A 24291-nucleotide genomic window follows, 5' to 3' on the forward strand; every position below is an offset into this window, starting at 1 on the left:
CACGCCCCGCCCCTCCCGTCGCCTGCAGAGCGGTTTGATTGGCAATCGCTCTCCGCCGTTCTCGCGCCGCAGCGGCCGGTCGCCCTGCGCGGAGCCAGTGGCTGCTGCGGCCGCCGGTGACGGCTCAGCCCCAGCCCAGCCGCTCGTCCCGCCTCCCGGGCGTCAGGCGCCTGTTGATTGGCGCGCCGGGCTGTCAATCACCAACGCGCTCCACCCGCTCTCGGTCAGGTAGCCCGGAAGATGGCGGCGGCGACGGCGTCCGCAGCGGCTGGTGGGGCTCTGTGACGGGAGCGCGGCTCCGTAACGGCACCGGGGCTGCGGGGTCCGATGCCGCGCTCGGTCGCACCGCGCAGGCGGGGGGCGACGGTTGCCGTAGGAACTCGTCGGAGACACTGAGAACGTCGAGCCTCTTATTCGGCGCCGAGCCGCGGGCCGGGAGCCGAGGGCATGAGGCAACGAGGAGGGCTCGGCGACGGTGCCGGGTGGCGCGGCGGCGGCCCGCAGCCCCTCGGACCCCTGCGGCCGCTCGTCCTCGTTCTCCTGCTGTCGCTTGTCCTGCGGAGCTGCGGGGCGGCTCCGCTTCCGCGAGCAGGTGCAGGTGAGGCGCGAGAGGCGGCGGAGCGGAGCGGGTGGGGGGGCGGCTCCGCGGCGGGGCCTGCGAGGGGCCGCGTGGGAGCGGGGCAGCGGCGAGGGGCTGCGGTCGGGCCAGGGGCTGCGGGGGCGCGGCGGTGGCGGAGCGAGGAGACTGCGGGTTTTCAAGCCCCCATCCCTCCTTCGTGCTGCGGGCGGGGATCCCCTCGAGGGGAAGGGCACGGGGGTGGATTGGGCTCCCCGGCACCCTGGGCTACGGCTCCCGGCCTGTAGATCACGTCTCGCGTTTGTGGTATCGAGCGATAACCCGCTGTAGGTATCTTGATCTCCTTCGAGCGAACGACGTGTTTGTTCGCTCTGTGTGTTTACCCATATACCTAATTCCTATAGTGGCTGCCCTTGGAGCCTATACAGCCCTTGGCGTGATTTGCCTTTCCGCGTTTTGGTCGTGGATCCCTGGGGCCCCCGTTCCTGGGTGGAGGCTCCTCAGGGCAGACGGCGCTTCCCTCCTTTCCGGTCAGATTAGTCGGATTCCCCCCCTCCTCGGCCCCTCCGGCCCAGTCTCTCTAAGTAGTCATGTAGTTCACATTTTTCTTTGTGCCTTATGTTAGGTAATGATAATTTCCTTTGATTTTCTTGGTTATTTTCCTGTTTTTTGTTAAAAGCACAACGAAAAAAAAAGTCCTCTCAATCATGTGAGTAACTGATCTGAGGTGTATTAGTACTGATAGGTAACATCTCTGGTTCGAGGTGGTTTATTTGGTATTCATTTGGGCTCGGAGACGTAACACTGTATTGAGTGCCTACTGAGATTCATTTCTAGCCACTAAGAGTCAAACGGCTGAAATAGACAAGAGGAGGAGCAGTGGCAAGGCAGAGATCTGAAGCACAGAGATTAGGTAATTTGGCTGCCGTTCCACAGAAAGTATCAAAACTGGGAGTGGAACTCATGCTTCCTTTATTTTTTGGACCTGTACCTCTTTCCCAATTTTTTTTCTTCCCAAGAGCGTTTCTGACTTGTTCATAAGTTAACTCCCTACATCAGCTGCCTTTGAGGTCTTTCTTACTTTCTATAAAAGTGAACTTCTGAAAATGAGAAAACTGTCAGTCAAATCTCTATGTTGTTTTAGACTAAACAATAGTTTCCTCATTTATGAAATACTTGAGGTTTGTCCAAGTAGTATTAACTTGTTATCAAGGCATAGGGTAAGAAGGCCTTGTCTACCTTTTCTGCATCTTACTCTTCCTGAAATGCAGTTCTTATTTCTGTTTAAAGGTAGATGTCAGATTGTCTGCATGCAGTGTTTTCTTCTTGCCATAAAAATGCCTCTTTGCTATCAGGACTATGTTATATACCTTACATAGCTGGGACACTAAAACATAGTTTCTATGACAAAGGTAAAAAGCTTCATTCTCAGAATGAAAAGCTGATTGGACCAAATAGAGGAGACAGTATTGAAGTGTGGAGTTTTTTTAATATGGGGTTTTTTTATTTAATAGACAGAATCAGGTTTGCTTAGTGCAGTACTGCAAGAGAAGTGTTTATCATGTTGTAATATTGGTTTAATACAAAATTAATGAGATGTCATAATTTTTATGTTGGATTTGGTTATAATTTAGGGCAAGGTAAGTATACATGGGACATTAGCTAAGTTTAACAAACTGTACCAAATTGTGTAATGGAAAACCCAATGAAGTCTTAGAAATAAAATTACTGCGTTCTACTCTATCTGCCCTTATAGTAAAAAGCAATTTATTTGTATTATTTTTAAAGACAAATATTTAGTATTTAAATTTTGAGGCCTCAAGAGGAACCTTTCCCAGTTTCACTTGCCTCACTTTTGCTGGGAGGATGTCCTGCTGAATGAAGCCGTGTACCCAAATGGGGTTGCATGCAAAAGAATCGTAGTATGCAACATGTCCCATGTCATCACAGCAGCAGCAACTAGTTAGAAAGCTACAATGGCTTTTTTTTCCCCTTCCTTTGTCATCCATTGGAAAGCTACTCAATGAAGCAGTTTAGCCTTGAAGCTTCACTCTTAGCCTAGGGAATTTTTAGAACCTGTCTAGAAGACAAACCTGGGACTTTATTTTCGTGATTTAAGAATCACGAGTTGTGTTTAAGAACAACTTCATCCCTCTTGTGGTTTTTCTCCTGCATACATCCCAGGACAGGTTGCTTTGACTTCCTGTGCTGGGTCAGTCTCTGGGTTTTCCAGTCTGGCCATGGCAGTTTTTGCAGTTCACCATAACACTCAGTCTGATACAAGTTGTAAACTTGAGAAGAATTTAATGGACTTTTCATAAAATAATTAGTAACCGGTTTCAGAATTACTTCAGGAAAGGTGGGAATCCATGGAAAACAGAGAACAGTGTCTGCATTTGTTGTGAGCTTTGTGGAATAGTACACAGAATTTACCTATAACAAAATAACTTCTCTTTTTGGAGGAAGTTGGAAAGCAGGATGTGGTGATGGGCAGGTTCTAGCAAGACTAGAGTGGATTCCTTGTTCAAAAATGCTCCATTTTGTAGAGCTGCTGTGACAATATGCCAGACTGAATGGTGAGGAACTGTCAAGCTCCCAAGGCCTTGATCGAGATGAATGATGCCACTCTTTTTAAGTACGACTTCCCAGTGCTTGCAGATGAAGGTGTGCATTAATGATGTGTTCTATATTTGTCATGCATTTTTGAGGTGATATTTCTAAACTCATTTTTTTTCTCCTTTCAACAATAAGGAGAGGTGATAAAAGAAATAGGGCTTTAACCATTCCACTGGTAGGATTCATAATAATTAATGCAGGAAATAGGAAAAACAAGATGTCAAGGATGCTACTAGCTAAAAATACTTTGACCAACTTGGATTTAATTTATTCCATAAACAGAAAAAGAAGATGCTGTTATGTACTGTTATAGTTCTGGATTTAGGCTTTCCATTTATCCTTGAGGTGAGAGCTGAGGGCAGTTCTACTGTAAAGGAGTTCATAGAATGAAGTGCTGTACTTGTTTCGAGCCTGTTGGGTATTGGCAATTTTACCTGAATGCATCAGGATAAAGGGACTTCCACTTTCAGTAGTGTGGCTGAAGGAAGGGCTTTTGGGAACTACCCTTTAGCAGCAGCATTTGCAGCCAAATATAGTGCATTATAATCTGATGTGTCTGCTTTCCTGTGCTAAAGCTTTACATTTACATCCAGGCTTTTTTTCTGCTCTTCTGACTTGAGTTTCCATACTTGATCTTAGTTCAGCTGCCTCTCCAAGAAAGAATTTGAATCCAGGGGATGTATCATAATATCAAAGTATTTCTGTCATCTCTGTTCTCTATGAAGTCTTTGCAAATAAGAAGTAACAGGGACTCACAACCACTCCTGTTTTCCTGTAAAACTTGAATAGATGGTAGCATTTCTGGCATTTTACATTTTTTGCTGAATTACATAGTCTGTTCAGTTGAATTGAAACAGCTGGACTAGTGCCTACGTGCTTTCTTGGTCTGTGCTGAGAACCACAGTCTTGGGACTGAATGGACCAGTTGAATGTCATGGCAATGAGTCCTTGCTGATGAGCAAAGGTCATGTACCATCCAGGAAAAGGCAATTGGAAATTGGTGTGTGGCACCCAGAGACATCCATCTACAGTATCTGGATGTTGAGGCAGCTATATCTAGTATAGTGGGCTAGCCACAGATGACAAGTTAAACCTTTGAGATTGTCACTTCTGTTTTTATTTGCTGAGTTTTGTGCCATATGTATACTCTTGGGAAAATTGTTGCTTTTGAATTGCTTTGATTTGATGTTACTTAGAATTCTGTCAGACTGGGGCCCAATTGTGGTTGTGGCCTTTGGTTTGGTACAATGTAAAATGTATGTGACACTTGCATAGGCTTAGAAAATTGCTTTTGTTATATGCAAGTTAGTGATTTGGATCGCTTTAAGTTAAGAAAAGTCCAACTTGTAAAGTAGGGATTTTAATTAGTGGTATATACTTTCTTGGGAGTGGTCTGTCTTTCCTTCCCCTTTCAAGCACTAAACTTGTTTACTTTTTCCTGTATTTCTTTTTTCTAGCTTCTGTCCCAGACGCCTGATGATTGTAGAGCTAGACCTGCTACATTTTCTTTTATGCTTTGTTTCTATCTGTGAGTTTGTGACTCTGAGTTTAGAAGCCAGCCCTGACTGTTTGGCCTGCAGGGATGTTCCATGCCAGGCTTTGTTCACAGGCTTTCTCTGCCTCTGGCTGTAAAGTGTCTGGACTTTGCTACAACTCAAGCAGTCATTAGAGGAGGAGGTCACTTTCCGAGGTCGTTTCTCATGTCTTGAGAGTATTTAATAATTTCTCAGGTATCCTTGCAGCATATTAAGATAGCACTGATGACAGTCTAAAGCTGTATTGTCGTATCAGGTGCAGCTCATTGGTTTGAGAGGGTTCAGAGCACTGCTTTTGCTCAAGGTCCCGTGTAAAAAGTCTGTTACACAGTGACATCTGACATTCTATTTCAAAAGCACAGAAGATATCGTTATATTTTTTCGGGGCTACTGGACAACTGACAGGCAAATTTAAGTAGAATTAGGTTTCTGGACATGGGCAGTAGTCTTGCTTTCAGTCATTAGCTGTGTGGCTTGCCTGTGCAGGATAAGGTGACCCTCAGGCAGTGTGATGCCAGAGGTTGCAAAAATCATAGTTCCTTGTTTCAGTCCCAGTGTTCCAGTTCTGCAGCAGAACGACAGCACATGGAGTCTTCCTTAGACTTTGAGTCTGCCTTTCTGTTTAGTGCTTGCATCCAGTATCTGGAGCTTGATAATGACTCTGGATACAATTTGCAATAGCTTCAGTGCCCTTGTTACTCTGTATAAGCTCTTTGTTTTCTTTGTGCTACTGTTACAAAAGATTTTGAGCAGCATTAGTGATGCCAGAAACATTTTCATAGACAACTTTGTAATCAGAAATGTACAAAGTGTGTCAGGATAGCTGTTTCAGTCTACATGTGTAGATTAAGTATGAAGGTGATGTGCCACATATAGCCTAGACGAGGTGATGGTGTCTAGCAAGTTATATCAGGAAGTTGTCTTCTGAGGGATTTTCAGGGTGAAATGCTGGTACACAGTAACACCTTACCCAACACTGCTACACTTACAAAGGTTTCCTTAGTATTCAGGAAACATCCCTGGAGCGATTTAACAGTGATATGACTTTTTTAGGGACTGCCATTGCACCCTGAGACTTCTTTAGTATGAAAGGGATGTAGAAAATTTTACCAGGAGATCCGAGTGCTGGCTTTAAAGTTTTCAGCCTATAGACCAGATCTAGTTCTCCAAAGTCAGTCATTCATCCTATGGCTTGTTCTTCTTCCAAGGGATCCTTCAGCTATGAATAGGGATGAGAAATAGAGCTGAATAAGCTCTTCTGGCAAAATGCCGCTTCTTTCTTTTGCACGTTTCTTAACCTCGTTGTACACTGGAGGTGAAAATGCATCTACTGTAAAATCAAGATTCTAGAAAAGCCCATCACGTGAAGGTTTCATGTATGGATTCCATTCCCATGAAACTAAAGAAATTAGTTTCTTCAGAACCAGTAGATCTTAATAGGTTGTATCCCTATCACATGGTGGAATAAAGAGATATTGTTTTGGTTTCCATGTTGCAGGTACTTCTCATAGTTTAAGATACTGTGATGTGTCATCTTCTTGTGCTGCTGAAGTGACTGTGGTCTGCCCTCTTTAAAAAAAAGTTATTGCTCCTGTGCCTCAGTCTTGGGTAAATGGTATAGCAGATGAAAACATACTGTACTTGAGCAGGAACTAATTGTCAAAACCAACATCTAGCCATGTAGAATAAAGTCTCCTTAGCAGATTTATTTTTTTGCATATGCACACTTAAGAATCAGATGGTACTTTTGCAAGATAATAATGCCACCCAGATTTTCCAGGAACGCTGCCATTAAAGCATAGGGTACATAATTGTTTAAGATGTATATTTTTTACCTTGTCTTAAGATGCCTTTGTGCAAACATGAGATTCTAACACTGAAACTTCAAACAGATCTCGCTCTGTAAACACTTGCAGTACTAGCCTATATTTAGGCCTTATTAAAATTGATCAGTATGCTGTTGTGTGAGTAATTCTTTGACATTACTGGGAAGACTTGTAGGGTAACAGAATAAGGACAGAAATATAAACTCGCCCCAGCTCCCAGTTTTGCTAGTTACTAACGGTTCAGCCAGCATTTAGGAGAGGACGAGTGTTCAGGAAAAAATGTGATTTGGAGCTGTGTTGTTCTGAGGGTGTTGGACTCCATGAGGATCCAGTATTGCATATGTAACCTATGCCACCCAGATGTAAAAAGCAGCTGCAGAAGCTCATTTGAAGCACACTGTAAAAGTATTTAGGGGGACCGTGGCATGAAATAGCTTGAAAAAGATTTAGCTTAGATTGCAGCATAGACTACTTCGGTTCTTTTTGAGGATAAATGGGAGGACTGAGATAATTTGCCAAGAACTGTTGACACAGAGTTACATATGCAGTTGTGATATGAAATAGCTAAGATTTGTTATTGAAAGTATTGTAGCTCATTGCATAGGACAGTAACGATTTCAGAGTCGCCTGTCCACAAAACACATTTAACTATGAAACTGGCTTTTGTCGCTGTACAAGTATAGCCAGAACACAAGATGGATTGGAGTAGCATCAGAGGACTTTTTGTTTCTTTGTGGTGAAAAAACACTGTAGGAAGTTGCCACTTGCTGTCTTCATTACCCTTACTTCTGATGATAACTTGTAAAGAAGAAAAGCTGGTGTTTTTTTATAGAAGAATTGTCTGTGCATGTGTTTCGGCCCTTCATCCTACCCACCTTCCCTATGAGGGATTTGAGTTCTAGGGTAAGATAGGGATTGTAATGGGTAAGTTGAGTAGGGCAAAATATTTCAACTCCTGTCTGGAAGAATATAGTAACAGAATAATGTGAATATGACTATTATGCCTCCCCTTATTACTTGTATTCTGAATGATTAAATGTACATGTACACAAGTCGCTTGGAGAGTCTTTAAAGACTTTTTTTCTTGAGACTATATCTAGGAAATAGTATTTTCCATACTTGTAAGGAAGAAGGGAAAAGAAAATCAGATGATAACATGCTTTTGCGTAAAGATGCATTTGTAATATCCATACTGAAGGTTACTTCTGTTAGTTACACAAACTTTGCATTATCCAATATAAGAGTAGTGATGATGTCTTGATAAGACAGACTTTTGACAGACTTTTCTTAAAAAAAAAATAGTACTTTCTTTGAGATTATTGTTTTAAAAATTTAAACATTTGTGATTTCTTTGAATGGCAATAAGTACTACAATTCTGAAAGATGAAAAGTTCAGGTATAAACTGAGAACCTAATTAAAGCCTCTTAAGGAGTATCAGATATGTCTACTCTTAGGGATTTGCTCAGTGAAGGAACATTTACACTATCTACTTGAAATACTTTGGGCATTTGGAAACAGTTTTAGGTTTCATTAAGGTGCTGCCGTTGTGCTGAGGGCATAAGCCAATGGAAGTCATCTCAGATCTTGGGACTGTTTCTTCCTATTGGACTGGTCATTCAAATCAAAGGGTTGATTGGAATTTGGAGTACTCCTCTTATCCTAAAAGTCTCTTCCATTTTCTTTTCCAAAAGAATGCCTGAAGTGTGAGTAACACTCCTTCAAAACTTGTGCCAAGTTTTTGTTTGCATGCACTGTATCTTTGTTGAAGGTGGATGGTGATTTGAATACAGTTCCCACACAGTAGTTTAAAGCCTGTTGTGGTATGACATTGCACAACTAAATCATGGAGCTACACACGTTTATGCTGATATGATTGTGTGGTGATGCTGTTTTTTTTCTCTATTGTTAAATGGAGCATAGCGGAAAAAAATTGGAGGTTACAGGAATGCAGAAACTAATGGAATGCACTCTTGAGTTGAGTTCTTGTGTGTGTGTGTGAAATACAGGAGCTGCAATGTATAATGTGCTTCACCTTGTCATATGAATCAGATATTGCACAACAGAGGTGTCTAAAACTGCGTTCAGTAGGCTTTTGTTTTAGTATACTGTTACCTGTAGACCTTCAGTACTTGGAGCTCTGGTTGCATCTGTGTTAGTTTTGTGCTTGTTAGTAGCAAATCTCTGAAGATTTCAGGGAGCAAATAAAGGCAGGAGAAACTGTTTGTGGGGAACAGATAATGATCTGAATCTGACTAGTGAAGAATTGGGTAGGAGTCAAAAGCACTTCCCCACATAATTGCTAGCATAGAAGAGAATGATAGCATTATTTAGGAAAGTAGGACTAGCTTTTAAAATCTTACTTGTCAAAACCGCTATAGATTAGCATGATATTACACTTTTAACATCAACATCTGTTAGATGCCGAGTAAGTAAACTGATCAAGTTTATGAAGGATCCCGTGGAAGTAGCTAGGGAGCAAAGTTAGTTTTGGCAATTAATTAGTATCTTAAAGGCTGCTGTCTTCTTGTTTAGTGGTGTAAAGTAACTTCTCTGTTAACGATTGTGAAATTTGAAGGTGTCCAAGAGTGAGTTTAAGTGACTACTGTCATGCTAGATTTGTGCTGGAAACAGTTATAGCTATTAGTGCAGAACTGCCATTTATGTCTGCTCTTGAAAGAAAAGAGGCTCTTTCTTATGCAGTGGGACTATTGTTGCATAGCAACTACTGTGCTGAAAGCTTAAAGTCAGATGCTCCCTTGATGTTCACTGTGCCCTAATAATGCCTAATTTATCTGGGCTTTGCATTGCCTTCATCACAGTAGTGAGTGTCTTTTATTAGTGTACTCAGTAATGTCTTATATTTACCTTTTTTCTCCAATCTTACAACTGTGTGGTGTCATGCCTGTTTTTTTTCCTTAGCCCCATTCCTGAAGGTAGAGACCTTACTAACATGATTAATCACACTGAACCAAGTCTGGGAGTCAGAGCTCCATAGTCATTGCCTTTGGTAATTTGGTAGTAGAAGGAAGGTGAGTCTGCTGTCCCTTGGCCAAACAAGCTGCTGCATTTAGCTGGCATGCCTGTTTCTCCTGATTAACAGCAGAAAAGGAATCCACTGGTGGATGACATATACAGGTATTTGAGAGTATTGTGGATGGACTGGGAAATTGCATCAAATCAAATCTAGTGAGAAACAATTTTTTTTTCTTAGTTGTTGTATTTGAGTCAGTAAACTTTCTTAGGAAGAAAGTAGACTAGAAAGAAAATGAGCTAGGTATAGAGAATCCTGACCTATATAAAGTTGCCTTGAAATATACTTTGTATGAAAACAACATATTTTCCACCTTTTGAAACATGCTAATACATACTGAAGTGTATGTTCTCATGTCTGGACTTGATCCTGAGAATGCCAACATAATTTATCATCACTGTTTTTTCAGTGAGCATGTTCATGTAGTTGCCTGTACACAGGATTTGACTTATTGAAATGTCAGTGTTCAGAGGTACTGAAGAATCTGCTTCAACAGCCATTAACTAAATACCCACCTCAGCTAGGGCTTTGAATTGTTTATGATACCATGGACTTTTAAAAAAAATTATAGAATCGGTATTTAATACTGAGAGACTATGCAACAAACCTCTTTCTTTGTGTTAATAATTTAGGACCATCTAGATGCCATTTTGAGACAAGATATTTTCTAGCAGAGAGTTCTCTATAAAGCATTATGTTGTGTTAACCTTGCAGTAGCACATATAGTAATACAGACACACAGCATCTCCTGCTGATTTTAATTTAGTAGTGATATAATCCAGGCATCTTCCTTCCTCCTGCTTAAGTAGTTTGGATATACCAGACCAAAGTAGTCTAGACTGTTTGTATTAACTGCCAGGAAGCCTTATATTGTTGGCATTTTATGTGTAGTAGTTATTTGGATCTGTTTTGCAACTCCTTTCCTAAAAAAAAAGATTCTGGTTTCTGGATAGCTATTAAGATGTCGTATGTCGTTACTGTGTAGGATTAACATTACATCTGGTAGGTTTTTAAACTGAGATGATACATTGAGTAAATTTATGAAGTTCTCAACTTTTAGAATCTATTATGTCAAGATTCTTGACTTCTGCATTCATTGTGAATTTGGGAGTGATATTTATTGGATTTTCTCAAGGTTCAGATTGAAGTTAATTAAATTTACAATGTATTTTAACAGTTTTATTAGAGAAAATGATTTTCTGTAATGACTATATATAATGATCTCAGTGTTTAACTGAATGGGCTTCTTTCTTGTTGCTTTTTTTTTGGTCAGGATCTTGCAGTAAATTGCTGTAATTTCTTCATACTTTCACAATTTACAAACAAAAGAAGGTGTTAAACATCTCCTGCCTTTTCAATTCTGAACCATTTTGCTAAGCTCCAGTGAATTAATCATTGGATGGAAATAGTTGGAAAATACAAGAAAGATTGCACTGCAGTAGATTTTTCAGCACTTAGTCAAACACAGGTTCCAATACTTAATCAATGACTTCCATCACTGAATATGTATCCATGCAAGCTATTAAAACCACTTGTAATAAATTTTAGCTCAATTGCAGGTTGCCATAATTTGATACTTAATTTTACATTCCTTTTTCTTTAAAAGTGCAAATTAAAAAAACAACCCTTATTAATGACTATGTGAGAGGCTTCAAAGTTTACTCAGAGGTGGATTCTTTAATTCTTAGTAGGTAGCTCTTACTTGTGTGAGTCGTCTGAAATGCTCATCTGGAAGTGTTGCAGAAACTTTCCCATGATAATTGACTTTTTCTTATATTAAAACACCTTTTTATAACTTTATATGTGAAATTTACCTTATACTTTTGGAAGATTAGATGACTTCCATTTTCTTAATGAACTTTTAGCTGCCTTTTCAAAGAGGATCTTTGCTTTCCTTTTTTTTTTTTTTTTAGATAAAAAAGCTTCATTACTTTCTCCAATTAATTACTTAGTTCGTGCACTTCCTTGGGACTAACAAAAGGTCTGTAAGGTTGGGAAGTAATGTAGTGAACATTAGCAGTATTTTTTTCTGTATTAGTTCCATGACATGTAAAAGAGATGGTTACATCATGGGTAAGAGGTAACTTGCATAAAATGCTTAGATTTCAGGTTTGACAAATACAGAGTTTTCTTTACAGAAAGAATTCCAACCAAATATGTTGTCTTTTCCATATAAAATAGATGGATACATGTGTAGTGCATTTAACTTGCACAATAAATGTTGCTTATGATTGTTAGTGTTCTTTATGTCTCATTTTGAGTTAAGTAAACCAGAAAACTGGCATAAGACCACCAGGAACTTGAGTGAAACCTCCTAGTTGGATTTTCTGTCATAACCTGTAGCTTCTCTGGGGTCAGAAGGGGGATCCTGAATTGGAGCGAGCATGGTAATGTGAATGTAAATACATGTTGTGGTGCTGCCTTAGTTGTGATGGTTCAAGGGCACAGGTGAGAAGTTTTGTACGTATAAGATAACAAGACCAACTAATATAGTTGCAACACATGTCCTTTTGGATACTCAAACCCTTGTAAGGGCTTGAAAAGAAGCAGTAAGATTGGAAACAGTGAATCAGCTTTTGAAGAATTGCATCAAGTTTTGGTAAAGGCTGGTCAAAAAGACCATCTAGAAGAAGATATGGTATTTGGAGCAGGGGAGGATGCTAGTAAGTGATAATGCTCATCTCCTTTGGGGAAGACACTGTCACATTCATGTTAGCAACTTAGGCATCAAAGGAGACATTATAATGTGCCATAAACCTGAAGTAAAAGTTGGATAGCTTTTTTAGCATGTTACACACTCAACAGCTGAGATGCTTTCTGCCTCCCTCTGATCTGAAGTTAGTCTTCAAATAGCAGTCTTTTAAGACTTGCTAGTAGTGCCTTCTGTCAGTCATGAAAACATGCTCTTAGTGTCCAGGTTCAGTGTGTAGTGAGTTCCTTTTGCTTGGATAACTTTCCCAAATGCCTCTAGTATGCTGAATGAAACATTCTGTGAGTCTTGAGCTCCTACTGGGAGGAATGCATGTTGTAATTGTGGTGATGTGTTCCTGGGTGTTCATTAGTTCATTTGTTCAGTAAATAGTCTGTGGTAACCTGGCTTCTCTTTTTGGTGAAGGTGAGGGGATTGTTTGGAAATTAGGGGGATGATTTTGGAAAAATGTGTTTAAAAAGAATAATTATTAATATCTGATAACATAAATGTTTGCTTTTTTGTAGTAAAGCTGTCTTTTATTCTTTCGTTTCAATTAGAAGTTCAAAGGAATTTTATCTAAAGCTCTATTACCTCAGTGTGTGTGTGTTACAGTAATTTAGCTAATGACTTCACAAAATGCTCATATTTGTGGTTTAGGTAGTTTTTAGTCTACTTAGTTAAGTTACTGAACATCTGAAGAAAGTCAACAAGTCAGCTATTGCCTTCTTTTTCTTGTTGATGCTTACCAATGGAAAAATATAGAGGTATTACATAGAAGACTTGTTTTAACTGGGTATAAATTTTTAAGCTGAGAGCCCATTACAGATACTCTTTTTTTGATGTTCATAGTTTTTGCTAAAAGCTGGTGTGTAGCCTCACACAGAGGCTCACACATCATTCTGTGTTTGAATGATACAGAAATTTACAAATGTAGCAGTGTTCTCTAATGAGATTAGAATGCCAGAATTATTGTGGAAACCAGAAATGCTATCACTTGTTTGAAAACATTCCTTTTTCTAGTTGACTTTTATTGCTGTAGAGATAATATTCCTAATTGTACAGAAAGTATGTCATCTTCCACAAGTATGCTAATAATTTTTAAAGCAGTTTCTTGATTATGTCAATTTGTTCTTTACTTATAATGAAAGTAAGTAAATATTCTGTAAGTTTTCTGGGGAACATGATGGAAAGTTGTAGCTTTTTGTGGAAATCTCTTAATTACTTTTTCTATTTTTTGAAGGTTGAAGAGTCTGTCCCATAACTAGTGATCAGCTTCTGATTTTCTGTATTTTTGAGGCTTCATTTATACTGTATTCTATTGCCAGATGTTCCCATTGATATTCAGACATTCCTGTAAAATCCAGCCAGTCCAAGTCACCTGACATTATAGAACTTTAACACTGATGTAATATCTAAATATGTTTGAGTCGGATATGGTCCAACTACTCTTCCAATCCCCGTGGCAGTATGTGTTTAAAAAAGAAACAACAACAACAAAACCAAACCCTAAAGATGTGTGGTGTGGTCTCCTAGGGAACTATATATCTTTGCTCTCCCCTTAATATGAAAGCAGAGATGAAAATAGGTTTAATTCTCCTGCCAAGGACTTAAGATTTTTATAAAATGCCATTTGAGGTTTTTGATGTTGTGTGAGTAATAATAACCTGACTTGATCATAAAAAATGTATTGTAGAGTGTTCATCTCTAAAATTCTGGAAAATTATTTGTGTGTTTGCAGAATGGTTAGGGGTCAGGCCTGAAGTTCTTGAAATCAAATCACCTAATGAATCAGAAGAAATAGAAATTGAGTTGTTTTGTCTATTTTTCAGACTGTCATGTAAGGAGGCAGTACTGCCTTATAGTAATTTCTCTTAAATTTGTACAAGGTTTAAGCAAGGGTTTCTTCTAACTGCCTTTTCTCTTAGCTCATAGGAAGAGTTTAAAAAGACCACATTTCTAATACTTGTATTTAGACATCTGAATAGATTTTTTACTTAAAATAGAATATTGAGGCTTTGGACTACTGCTGTTCATCACTTCCTTTCGTAAATCATGTTGACTGTGGCCTCTTAGCTTCAGACAAATAAGTTCAGAGCAGTGCAGGCAGATGTTAGAGCATAGATGTATCATGCAGTATGTCTTTCCTGTTCAGTTTCCTCTTATTTTTGATCTTACCCACAGAGTTAAACGTTAAAACACCGTCTTTTAAATAAATGCAGATGGATAATATGTTTTGAAGGAACTACTTAAAATGCTAAACATATTTACATAATACTACGTTCATGGTTTCTTCTAGGAGAAGGAGCTACAGATGCTGTTTTCTCACCTTTTGTGATTCTGTCTGTATGTACTCTAATAGTACTGGTAATACTGCTTGCAAACTGTGTCTCCTGCTGTAAAGACCCCGAGATAGATTTCAAGGTAAGCATCTGAAGTTACCAGTGCATATACAAGTGATATTCTTGACTGCATTCTGATATCCAGGTTACTTACTTGATTATTGGTGCTCATACTCTGTAGTGATTGACACTTCAGTGTCACTGTACATTCTCTCTTCTGAAATAGCCAGCAACTGTATTCCTACATGTTCTGAAATCTTGCTACAATCATTTATTTTAAGTGCTTGGTCCATACTGCACTGAGGATCTTTAATGGTTTTGGGATGGGTTTTTTTTGTCTTAATCATTACTAGCTCTTAGGATCAGTAGTAAAAACATTCCCTGGAGACAGTTTTGGTATAAAGAACCTTTGTTGTTTTTCTGTGTATTTGTTTCATTTGTTTTTCTTAATCTGCTGGCAGAGTTTAAGACAGTCCTGTCAAAAAAGAATACTGAAGATACATGTCCACTGTCGCAAAACCCTTGAGAAATTATTGTTGTCAGAGAGCAGTTACTTTTGGAACATCAGTTATCAGTGTTCCTAAAGTTGCTCTCATTTCGAAATTAATAGTATTCGGCCTTGACAGTTCAATTTAATTCGTGCAAAGCTGGAGATAAAACCAAAACCACCAAACAAAACCCCCACAAAACATCAAACAAAAAAAATTCCTTTTTTGTGAAAAGCTACACTTGATACTTTAGTGCCTTTAGATTTGTCATAAATTGAAAATACAGAAACAGGAATAGAAAAATCTGTCCTTGTAAAAAAGCAACGGCTCCTTTGCTCATGCAAAGTCAAAGAAACGTGTTAGTGTGAATTTTAAGACAAAGATCAGCTTGTTTACTAAGATTATTTCTTTCAGGAATTTGAAGATAACTTTGATGATGAAATAGATTTTACACCTCCAGCAGAAGATACCCCATCTGTTCAGTCCCCAGCAGAAGTGTTTACTCTTTCGGTTCCCAATATTGCTTTACCAACTCCTTCCCACTTTCCGTCCCGTGCAGGTAAGATACTGTGTTTTGTTGGGGGCAGAAAAAAATAGTGAGCACTTTCAGTGTCAAAAATGGAATGTAGCTGATTGTTTGACTTCACAGTAACAAATTAATTGTTACAAGCTTTCATAAACTGAGTAATTATATTTTGTAGGGTGTAGGATAAAGGTGTTATACTACTTGAAAATGTTAACTTACGGTAGGGTGCCACGTAAGGTAGCTTAAGGGAATGAAACTAGCTTAAAAACTAGAGTAGTTTCATTATGTCCCTATGTACAGAAAGGGTTTCAACCCTTTCTAGAACTTTAGTGACTTCTGCTCTGTAGCAATTTTCTTCATGGCTAAGTTGTCATTGAATTTTAGCCATTAGACTTAAATTGAAGCATGAGTGAATCCCTTCCCTGACAGCAGTGATACTGTTTCAGCTGCATTGCTTTCTTAATGTCACCGTAGTTTTTTTCCTGCTGTAAATGTGATATTGGTAAGACAAAGCACGAGATTTCTTTTCCCTGTCTGAAAACTTTTTTGGCGTGTGTTCTTTAGAATAGAGTTTTTCTAAAAGAGAACTTAAACATGTTAAATATTACAAGCATAGCTGAGCATAAAGTAGTTGATCTGATATTCTACTTCATCACATATAATTTTTACATGTATTGCTTAATCATTAGACGTTCAGGGAATCTTGCAATAAAATTTCTGTGCCCACAAATTTCAAGAAACTGTCAGCTTGCCTTTAATACAAGAGAAGTGTTACCTGATGTTTTAATGAATGAGGTAAAAATATCTGTGAAAAATTTTGTCAGCTCTTCTACATTGCCTTAATTGCTAAAACTCTACTTTCTCTCTAGAAGTTACTTTGCCAGAAGTAAGGCAGTGTACTTGACTAAGGTATGCTGGTGAAAATGCAGTTGTACTGGTACAGCTTTCCCTGTGCTTAGGAGCACATTGACAGTATGTTTATATAGCTAGCTATAGCTGTTTAGTAAAATAATACTGGTGTAAATGTGGTTATGAGAGTAAAAAATGTGGGCTGGAATTTTCAGACAAGTAGTAATGATGGGAAGTTTTTGTGTACATGTATTAGTGTTCCTAACCAATTAAGCAGAAGGGAGATGAACTGCTGAATCTCTTCTATAGTGTAGGTGTCTGCTATTGTTCCTGTCTATCCTCTGCCAAGATCTGGGTCTTGTTTTCTATCCTTTCCCTCTCTAGGCTCTTTATGTGAAGTATTTTTAGTTGGAAAATGTCCTCTTTCCAGATGGTAGCTGTAAGTAGGGCAGTTGGGCTGAAGACTAAAGCAGTCGAACCCTTTCTCTTAAAATGCTAATTCTATAACTCTAAATGTTAAGATGTACAAGCAATGAGTGTTAGTCTTGGGTTTTCTACTTTTATTTACATAGCAAACTTTTGTAAGTAGGTTATTTGCTCTACCCAGCTACAGGGTATGTTGGAATTAGGACTCAGCCTTTTTGCTTGCTTACTGAATATGTTAAAAAATTTGAAGTTTCCATTTCCCAAGAGGAATCACTGTATTTTCATGAGAGAGGTATTCTAGTACGGTTGAGAAGCTGGAGTTAAGAAAAGTTCCACCTGGGTACTATTGTCACAACTTCATACCTTATGTATGTGTACCTAGGTTTTGTTGCTTGGTCTGAACATATGCATGTAATTGGCAATAAATATTGTAGGAACCTGGGATATTTCCTCAACAGTTGGTAACTTTGGCCAAGTGGTTTGATACGTGTTACATTTGTTTCATGCAACAGATGGATCAAAGTCTCAAGTTGCACGTCAGAGTTTAAGCTACATCCAGGAAATTGGAAACGGCTGGTTTGGAAAGGTGAGAAGTTATCTTTTAATATCGTACTGTAGTTTATCTTATTCTTAAATGAATAGGCTACTGTATTTCCTTTAAAATTATCCTTAAAAAGTAACAGCATAAGGAAAGTGAAATTGAAATGAAATGCTTCCTTGCATGGACTTTTAGTCATGTTTTTATCAGTGCTGCTTTAATTTGCATGTAGTTCCTTACCAGAGTTGCTAGCTAAACATTTCACTTCTGTGGGTTTGAATTAACCCATTCCTGTTACTACTAATTCTTTCTAGGAAAAAATTAAGCACTTCATTAGAAAACATATTTTCTGGAATTTGCGGTGTAGATCACTTGTCAAGATTTATTAAGTATGAGTATTTAATTATCAAAACTCTGCATGTGTTGACAAAAATGCAAGAAAATAATTCTTACAGCGTGTTTTTAGCTCTTGTTTGCAGGGAAACTCACAATTTTTTTCCACTCATTAAAGACACAATGGTTATCTTTTTTTTTTGTACAGGTTCTGCTTGGAGAGATCTACACAGGCACTAGTGTAGCAAGGGTAATAGTGAAGGAGTTGAAGGCAAGTGCAGGTCCCAAGGAGCAGGAACAGTTTTTAAGAAATGGAGAACCATATTAGTAAGTAATATTTCACAGCGTGTTTAACTACTACTCTTCATACTACTGCCTATGAGTTACAGATGTTCCTTTGGTCAGTGGTGTTGTCCCTACTTGCTCTCCTTTTTATAACTGAAGTACTCATCTTTAAAGTGAAATACAGTCAATCCAAAGTGGGCAAAAATTGAGTTTGCTTAGAAATAAAAATAAACTCTCAGCTTAAATGTGTTTAGTAGTTATTGTTCAGGACCAGAGAACACATTTGGTTTGATTTATCAGCATCTCTTCTACAGCTGTTTGGAAGAAACTCCTGATGTTGCAAATTAACCTCATGTCTAATTACTTGCCTCTGAGAACTGAGTTTTATCTCCTCTATGTGGCTTTCCTGTTAAAAGCAGGGGAACTGTGAACTCTTTGTCTGTTTTCAGATACACATTAATTTGTTTAATGTGAACTTTTACAAAGAAATTAAGTGCATGATTGTCTTAAAAACTAATCTCGTTCAAGCAGCTTGCAAGGAGACTGTGCTCAAAGAAACCCTCCAACCAAACACTAACCTCTCAATTGGTAGAGGGCTGCTGCACTGAAGTCATGGATCTGTCTGGAAGTGCCAGTGAAATAGGATTGTTTAGTGTTTTCTTCCCCTTGTGTTATGCTTGGAGGATACTCACTTTTAGGGACTGAGTCTTTATACCAGAAAAGAAATTGGTACTTTAAAGGGAGTATAATTTCTCTCTCTGTTTTTTGGGAATAGTGGTATTCTCTGAAGAGCTAATTGCCAGAAGTTAATGGCTTTTTGGGTGACTAAGAGAGGGGCATGTTGTAGTTCAATAGACATACCTCATGGTGTGGTTCAACTTGCCTGAATATGTTACAAGTGAGTGGTCATAGAGAGCTTCTATTCTTAATGCTTTCTAATGTCCCAACTATATTTGCATTTAGGCTTAAATTGTTGGCAGTTATCAGAAGAAGAAATCTCATGCCTTCTGCTGCATTGGAACAATTCTTGAAGCAATTTAGAAAAAGTAACTGATTGGGCTGGGAACTAACCTGGATAAACAAAGGTTTAGCTTTTAGCCCGATCAATTCCTCAGTGTAGTTCATGAGCCAGTTGCACACACTTATTTTTGGTATAAGGGATGGTGGGAGGATGGGTTTGACTTTCCTGTGCCTGTGCTGGCTTTTGTGGTTTTGAGATCATCTGAGTTTCAGCTGCTGTTGATGATACGCTGCAGCAACACAAAGGGGATACAAAGGTAGAAATGGAATCTGTGGCTTCTGTGCATGTCACCCTTCACTGATGTTACATGTTGAAACTCCTGGTAGGGATTTCACACCATTGCATTATGCTGCAAATAATGGGAGCATTTTTTATTCTTTCACTCCAGCATTCTTCAGCATCCAAATGTTCTCCAGTGTATTGGGCAATGCGTGGAAGTTATTCCTTATCTCCTAGTTTTTGAGTTCTGTGACTTGGTAAGTGCACTTCTAAAAATGGCTACAGTTGTGTTTCCATTTGTGTAGATTTTATGTAATGTGTTTACTGCAATTCACTCCTGAAATGATGGTGTCTGTGAAGTTATTTGACTCACCAGAATCTGAGAATACAGGTGTTTTTTGTTTGTTTAGACAGACCACAAGTGGTATTGGGTTTTTTTTTTGTCGTTGTTAGTGTTGTTCTCAATTCATTGTGTAAATCCTAGATGCTTATGGAGTGTTCTGAAGAGGAAAATAGCTCTTGGTTCTTTGATACTAGAATTACGCATCTCTTTCCGTCTGACTGCATCATGTAATAAGGAGCTTGGAGGGGAAAGGAGGTCATAGAAGGAAACTTTTTATTGCAGTCCAGTGTCACATGCATATGCTCACAATCACATCCTAAATTTACTGTCTATGCAGCCCTAATGTGCTTTTATTACCATTTCCATGAAAATGTTAAGTAAGGAAACAGACATAATTTCTTCCCTTTTACCTCCTCCTGTCTCCAGAGAGCCCAAATTTTACTCATACGGTGCAGCTTTGGACTAGAATGCAATGGTGAGCCCCTTCCCATCATCAGTAGTCGATGTATTCTAATAGCTAGTATTTCCAGTATCACCCTATTCTTTTCCTGATCCTTTTGGCTGCTGTGTTCTTATTATCCCTACTCATGTCATCTTCTTTCCTTCTCTCCCCACCCACTTCCCTTCAAGCAATTGCTGCCTTATGCTTCCTGAACACCAAAAGAAATGCTAAGAACACAGTAAAGGGTGGTGGTGTTGCTTTCTGCTCTGCTATTAGTGCCACAAAGGCCACTGAGGATGAGAAGGACAGTCACACAAAAACCATACAAAAACTGTGCTGAGCCGCTGCATTCCTGGACATGTGGTGGAATTTACATGAATGCTGGGAGAAAGGGGGTGGTGTGCAGGTGTAGGAACTTTGAATTGTGCCAGGTATACACAGAGTCTTCAGAGACTAAAATTTGGATGTGATGGTCTATCCATGATCTGGAAAGACTTGAATTGTTTTATTGTAGCGCAACACATTCTGAAAAAACAAACAAACCCAGAGCTCCAGGTGGCTATCTAAACATTGGCTCAATAGCTGTGTTGAAAGCTTGTGGTTTAGATGGCATTCAAAACAGAGTCCCTTGAAAAATGTCAAACAGAAATGAACTCAGAAGTGCATGCTTATGTTATTAAGAAATAAATCTCTCAGAAGATAGTTAGCATTTATAAAATTCAGAAAGATCCTTTTTGTCAACTTCACTGCTACAGATTTTGCCTTTAAACTTTGGTGCATAAATACTGTTGTAGTTGCACCAGTAGCCTCAAGCAATGTAAACAAGAGTTAACGTGAACTTTTGAGTTTTCTTGAGAAACATCTGTTAATCTGTGACCTTAAGTAATCATATTTCTCATTGCTGCACTTTTGCTCAAATTTATTAGCTATGGTAAATTACTGAGGCAGAAATGCTGATAAAAGAATTTTTTTCTAAATGTAAGAAACGCTTGAACTTTTAAAGTGACTGATCAAAGTGAAGTGTTCTGGTTTTGATAGGGATTAAAAAGTAGGTGCCTAAGGTTAACCAGATAATGTTTATTATAGTTTTTCAACGTGTAGAAATGGAATACAGATTTTTAAACCTGATACTCAAAGTGGAAGTTCTTTAAAAGGATCTTTGAAAAAGAATTACATTTTATAGGGTCTAACATACACATTCCAATATCCAATCAGACTTAATTGCTGCCATGTTTTTAAAGAGTTATGCTATTTAATCCAACTTTGAATTTGAAGATAGAGTAACTTTTAAAGATTGCCCTACTTTAAGTATACAGGAAAAATCATAATATCCTTGTTTGATGCCTGATGATTAATGCCAGAAATTGTCATGATCCTGCAGAGTAATCTGGAAAGGATTTTACTTAAGGGGATAAAATAGGTTTTCAGTTTTAACTGGGGGCAGTAAGCTTGACAGCCAAAGTGGTAGTTGATAAATTCAGATGTAGTTAGGTAATTTTTTTGGAATGGAAAATAAATGTCTGTGCTGACTTCTATTCCAAGTGACCTAAAACTTGGTTTTAGAAAATATGTATTATAGTGAGTTAAACTTGAGTTTGATACCAAAAGTCTGGCTTGGTAGAGCTGATTCTCTCTTAGACAACATAAGTGTGTGCACTGTGTGTGCACATGAGTATACAGAGGCTAGGTAGAAAAAACAGTGTTCACTTGAATAGTTTTATGCAGAAGTGCAGTAAGTTAGCTCAGTATGGCTGTATATCACATTATGGTGTAGTCCCAGGGCCTAGTGTGGGAGGTAGCAATAGTGGAGTGAGGGAAGAGAGACATGAAGGGAGAAATGTGAAGGAAGCCAGACTGCACCATTTGGAATAAAGGCATGGCTTGAGAGCTTTTTTTTTTTGTAGGCAGGTTTTTAGTGGAGTATCAGTAGGCTGGTATTCTGGAGGCTGGGATGGCAGTTACTTGGATTTTTCAGGCTTTCAGTAAGTGATCTCAGAAGCTGGTAGCTTCTCTTGCACTTTTTTTTAGAAGCTGGATAAATGGGGAACTGTGAAGGTGCTTCCAATAGATGCAAGAATCTGATTCTTCAGCAGAAAGACCATAGACCCAGACACAGTTGAAGTGGTTGACTTAAAGGTTCTAGTGTCTGTTATTATATATGCAAATGTGAAGGACGAGAAACATGTTCCTGTTTTGTGAGCAGTAGTATAATGCTGCGCTAAAGCTCTTTACCTTGTGTTACTGGTGTTGTGTATGTATATACAACAAAGAATAACCTTGTTTTAATCCCTTGTACTTATGTGATTAAGAATGTGATGCTTAAGAAAAAAGGTGGCAAATATGTCAACTGTATTAGATGGAAAATTTAAATGTCTTCAGATGACAAGCTCTTTTTAGGCTTTTTGAGTAATACAGGCTTCATTTTGCAAGTTTGGCATGTTAAGTAATAAAAAATGTGGCCATTCTACTGACTAACACTGTCTAGAGGATACAGTTATTGTTTTCTTTGCACTCCTTCAAATTCATAGCCTACCACACCATGTCCTGCTTTTGCAACTTCTCTTACAAGGATCTGTAGCCTTTTTAGGACTCTTTGACCTTGTCTTGGCTGCTCAGGCAGCACTGTTGGAATACAGTTCCCAGGCTCCTTGGCACTGAAAGGTCTCGATCAGAGGCACTGGAAACTGTAGTGCAGAGACATCAGAGTTCACTGTCACTGTAGTGATGCTGAATGTCATGTAGGCTAACTTGTTTTCTTGTCTGTATAACTGCTTATACATTGCTGTTACTTGAGCTGGCTTGGTTGTATATGCAGCAGCTGGTTTTGCTCACATTTGGCATATTTTGTAGCGTAGTCGAAGTTGCTGTATATCCCTTGCATTGCAGAGCTGGGCAAGCAGCAAGAGAGGGCTTTTAAATCCTAGTTTTCCTTTGCCTGTGTTTAAAATTGTCAGAGAAATGGTAAATATAAAAAGACATGCTCAATAAGTTCTTACCCCTTGCCCCATATTAGTTTCCTTAGTATGTTGGTGCATCTTCTATGAATAGTTAACTGTTCACTGTTAAACATTGCAGAACGATGCCAGGTTAAAAATAGTGGTAGTTGGCTTATTAACTTTAATATATTACTCAGCCATGTGTGGCCAGCACTTTGTCAGCACAGAAAATCCTCTAATGGATTGGCATAATTTATGAGTAAAGGAAAGTTATTCACATGTGGAAGAAGGATGTATATTATGAGGCTGATTTGCCTATCATATTCTTACAGAAATCCTTCAAGGATTGCAATTCCCTGAGCAGATGAGATCAGCAGGATGCAGTGTTTGCCTGGAACGCCCTGTAGCTTGCTTTAGGGATGTTGCTGTTAGTGGAAGGTGCCTGACAGCAGTGGTTGGTTCTCTGTTGTTTGGGCTTTTTCTAATTATTGCCACTTGCAAACATTATCTTCAAATAAAAAAGAATATTTGCAGTGAAAACTTCTTAACCAAAGAGTTGACAAAGCTGTTTAATAATCACAATGTGAGGCTCTGTACCATGCATTGCTTTCAAGCCACTTTAATGGCTTGGGGGTTGAACTAGATGATCTCTAAAGGTCCCTTCCAACCCCTACCATTCCAACCACAGGTATTTCCACTGCGAAGCAACATTGGAGGGAGGAGGCAGGGGTAGTGTTCTTGGGTGTCTGAGAGCCTCAAAGGGGCCAATTATGTGATACTAGGTGACTTGGCTAGTGGCTCTCCAAATTGTTAGAAAGTGTTTAGTAGACATAATTTGCCCACCTCTTCACACTTTAAAAACACCATCATCAGTACCTACTGGTTTAAAAAGTCTTGTTAGCTATTTGGGTGTTCCTACCAACCAAATGTGGACTTTGCACAAACAAGAAAACTACTGGAGAGTACTGCATGTAAGTAGGCCCTTGGCTTCTGGCTGTTACAGAGATGGCATATTAAGACTTACAAAGACAGCTGAACTGATCCTGACTAGAACTGAGAAGGGTGGGAGGAAAAGCGAAACCTAGTTCTTCATGGAGACCTAGGAGACAAGAGACAGAATAGCAGAGGAAATTGGAAGGAAAGTGGAACCTTCCTATTGAGCTTTTTATGTTTAGATGTCTGAGCAGTGAATTTTGCAGAACTGTTTTTATTCAGATACATACAACCTTTGATATTTACTGTGCTAAAAAAATCTGTCTGAGGAAGCG

At 38.9% G+C, this 24291-nt stretch overlaps 1 protein-coding gene across 1 annotated transcript in view; it reads left to right on the plus strand.

The window, feature by feature from the left end:
• Positions 1–225: 225 nt before the first annotated feature.
• The window catches only part of LMTK2 (lemur tyrosine kinase 2), a 43010-nt gene continuing 18944 nt past the window's right edge, over positions 226–24291 (plus strand). Inside the window, exons 1-6 of the mRNA XM_061993016.1 lie at positions 226–598; positions 14575–14699; positions 15520–15664; positions 17419–17492; positions 17986–18104; positions 19472–19559. Of these exons, the coding sequence (XP_061849000.1) occupies positions 448–598; positions 14575–14699; positions 15520–15664; positions 17419–17492; positions 17986–18104; positions 19472–19559 (702 nt within the window). The 5' untranslated portion in view covers positions 226–447. The remainder of the gene's footprint in view (positions 599–14574; positions 14700–15519; positions 15665–17418; positions 17493–17985; positions 18105–19471; positions 19560–24291) is intronic.

This window comes from Colius striatus, chromosome 3 (assembly GCF_028858725.1).
Source record: "Colius striatus isolate bColStr4 chromosome 3, bColStr4.1.hap1, whole genome shotgun sequence".
Classification (NCBI taxonomy): Eukaryota; Metazoa; Chordata; class Aves; order Coliiformes; family Coliidae; genus Colius; species Colius striatus.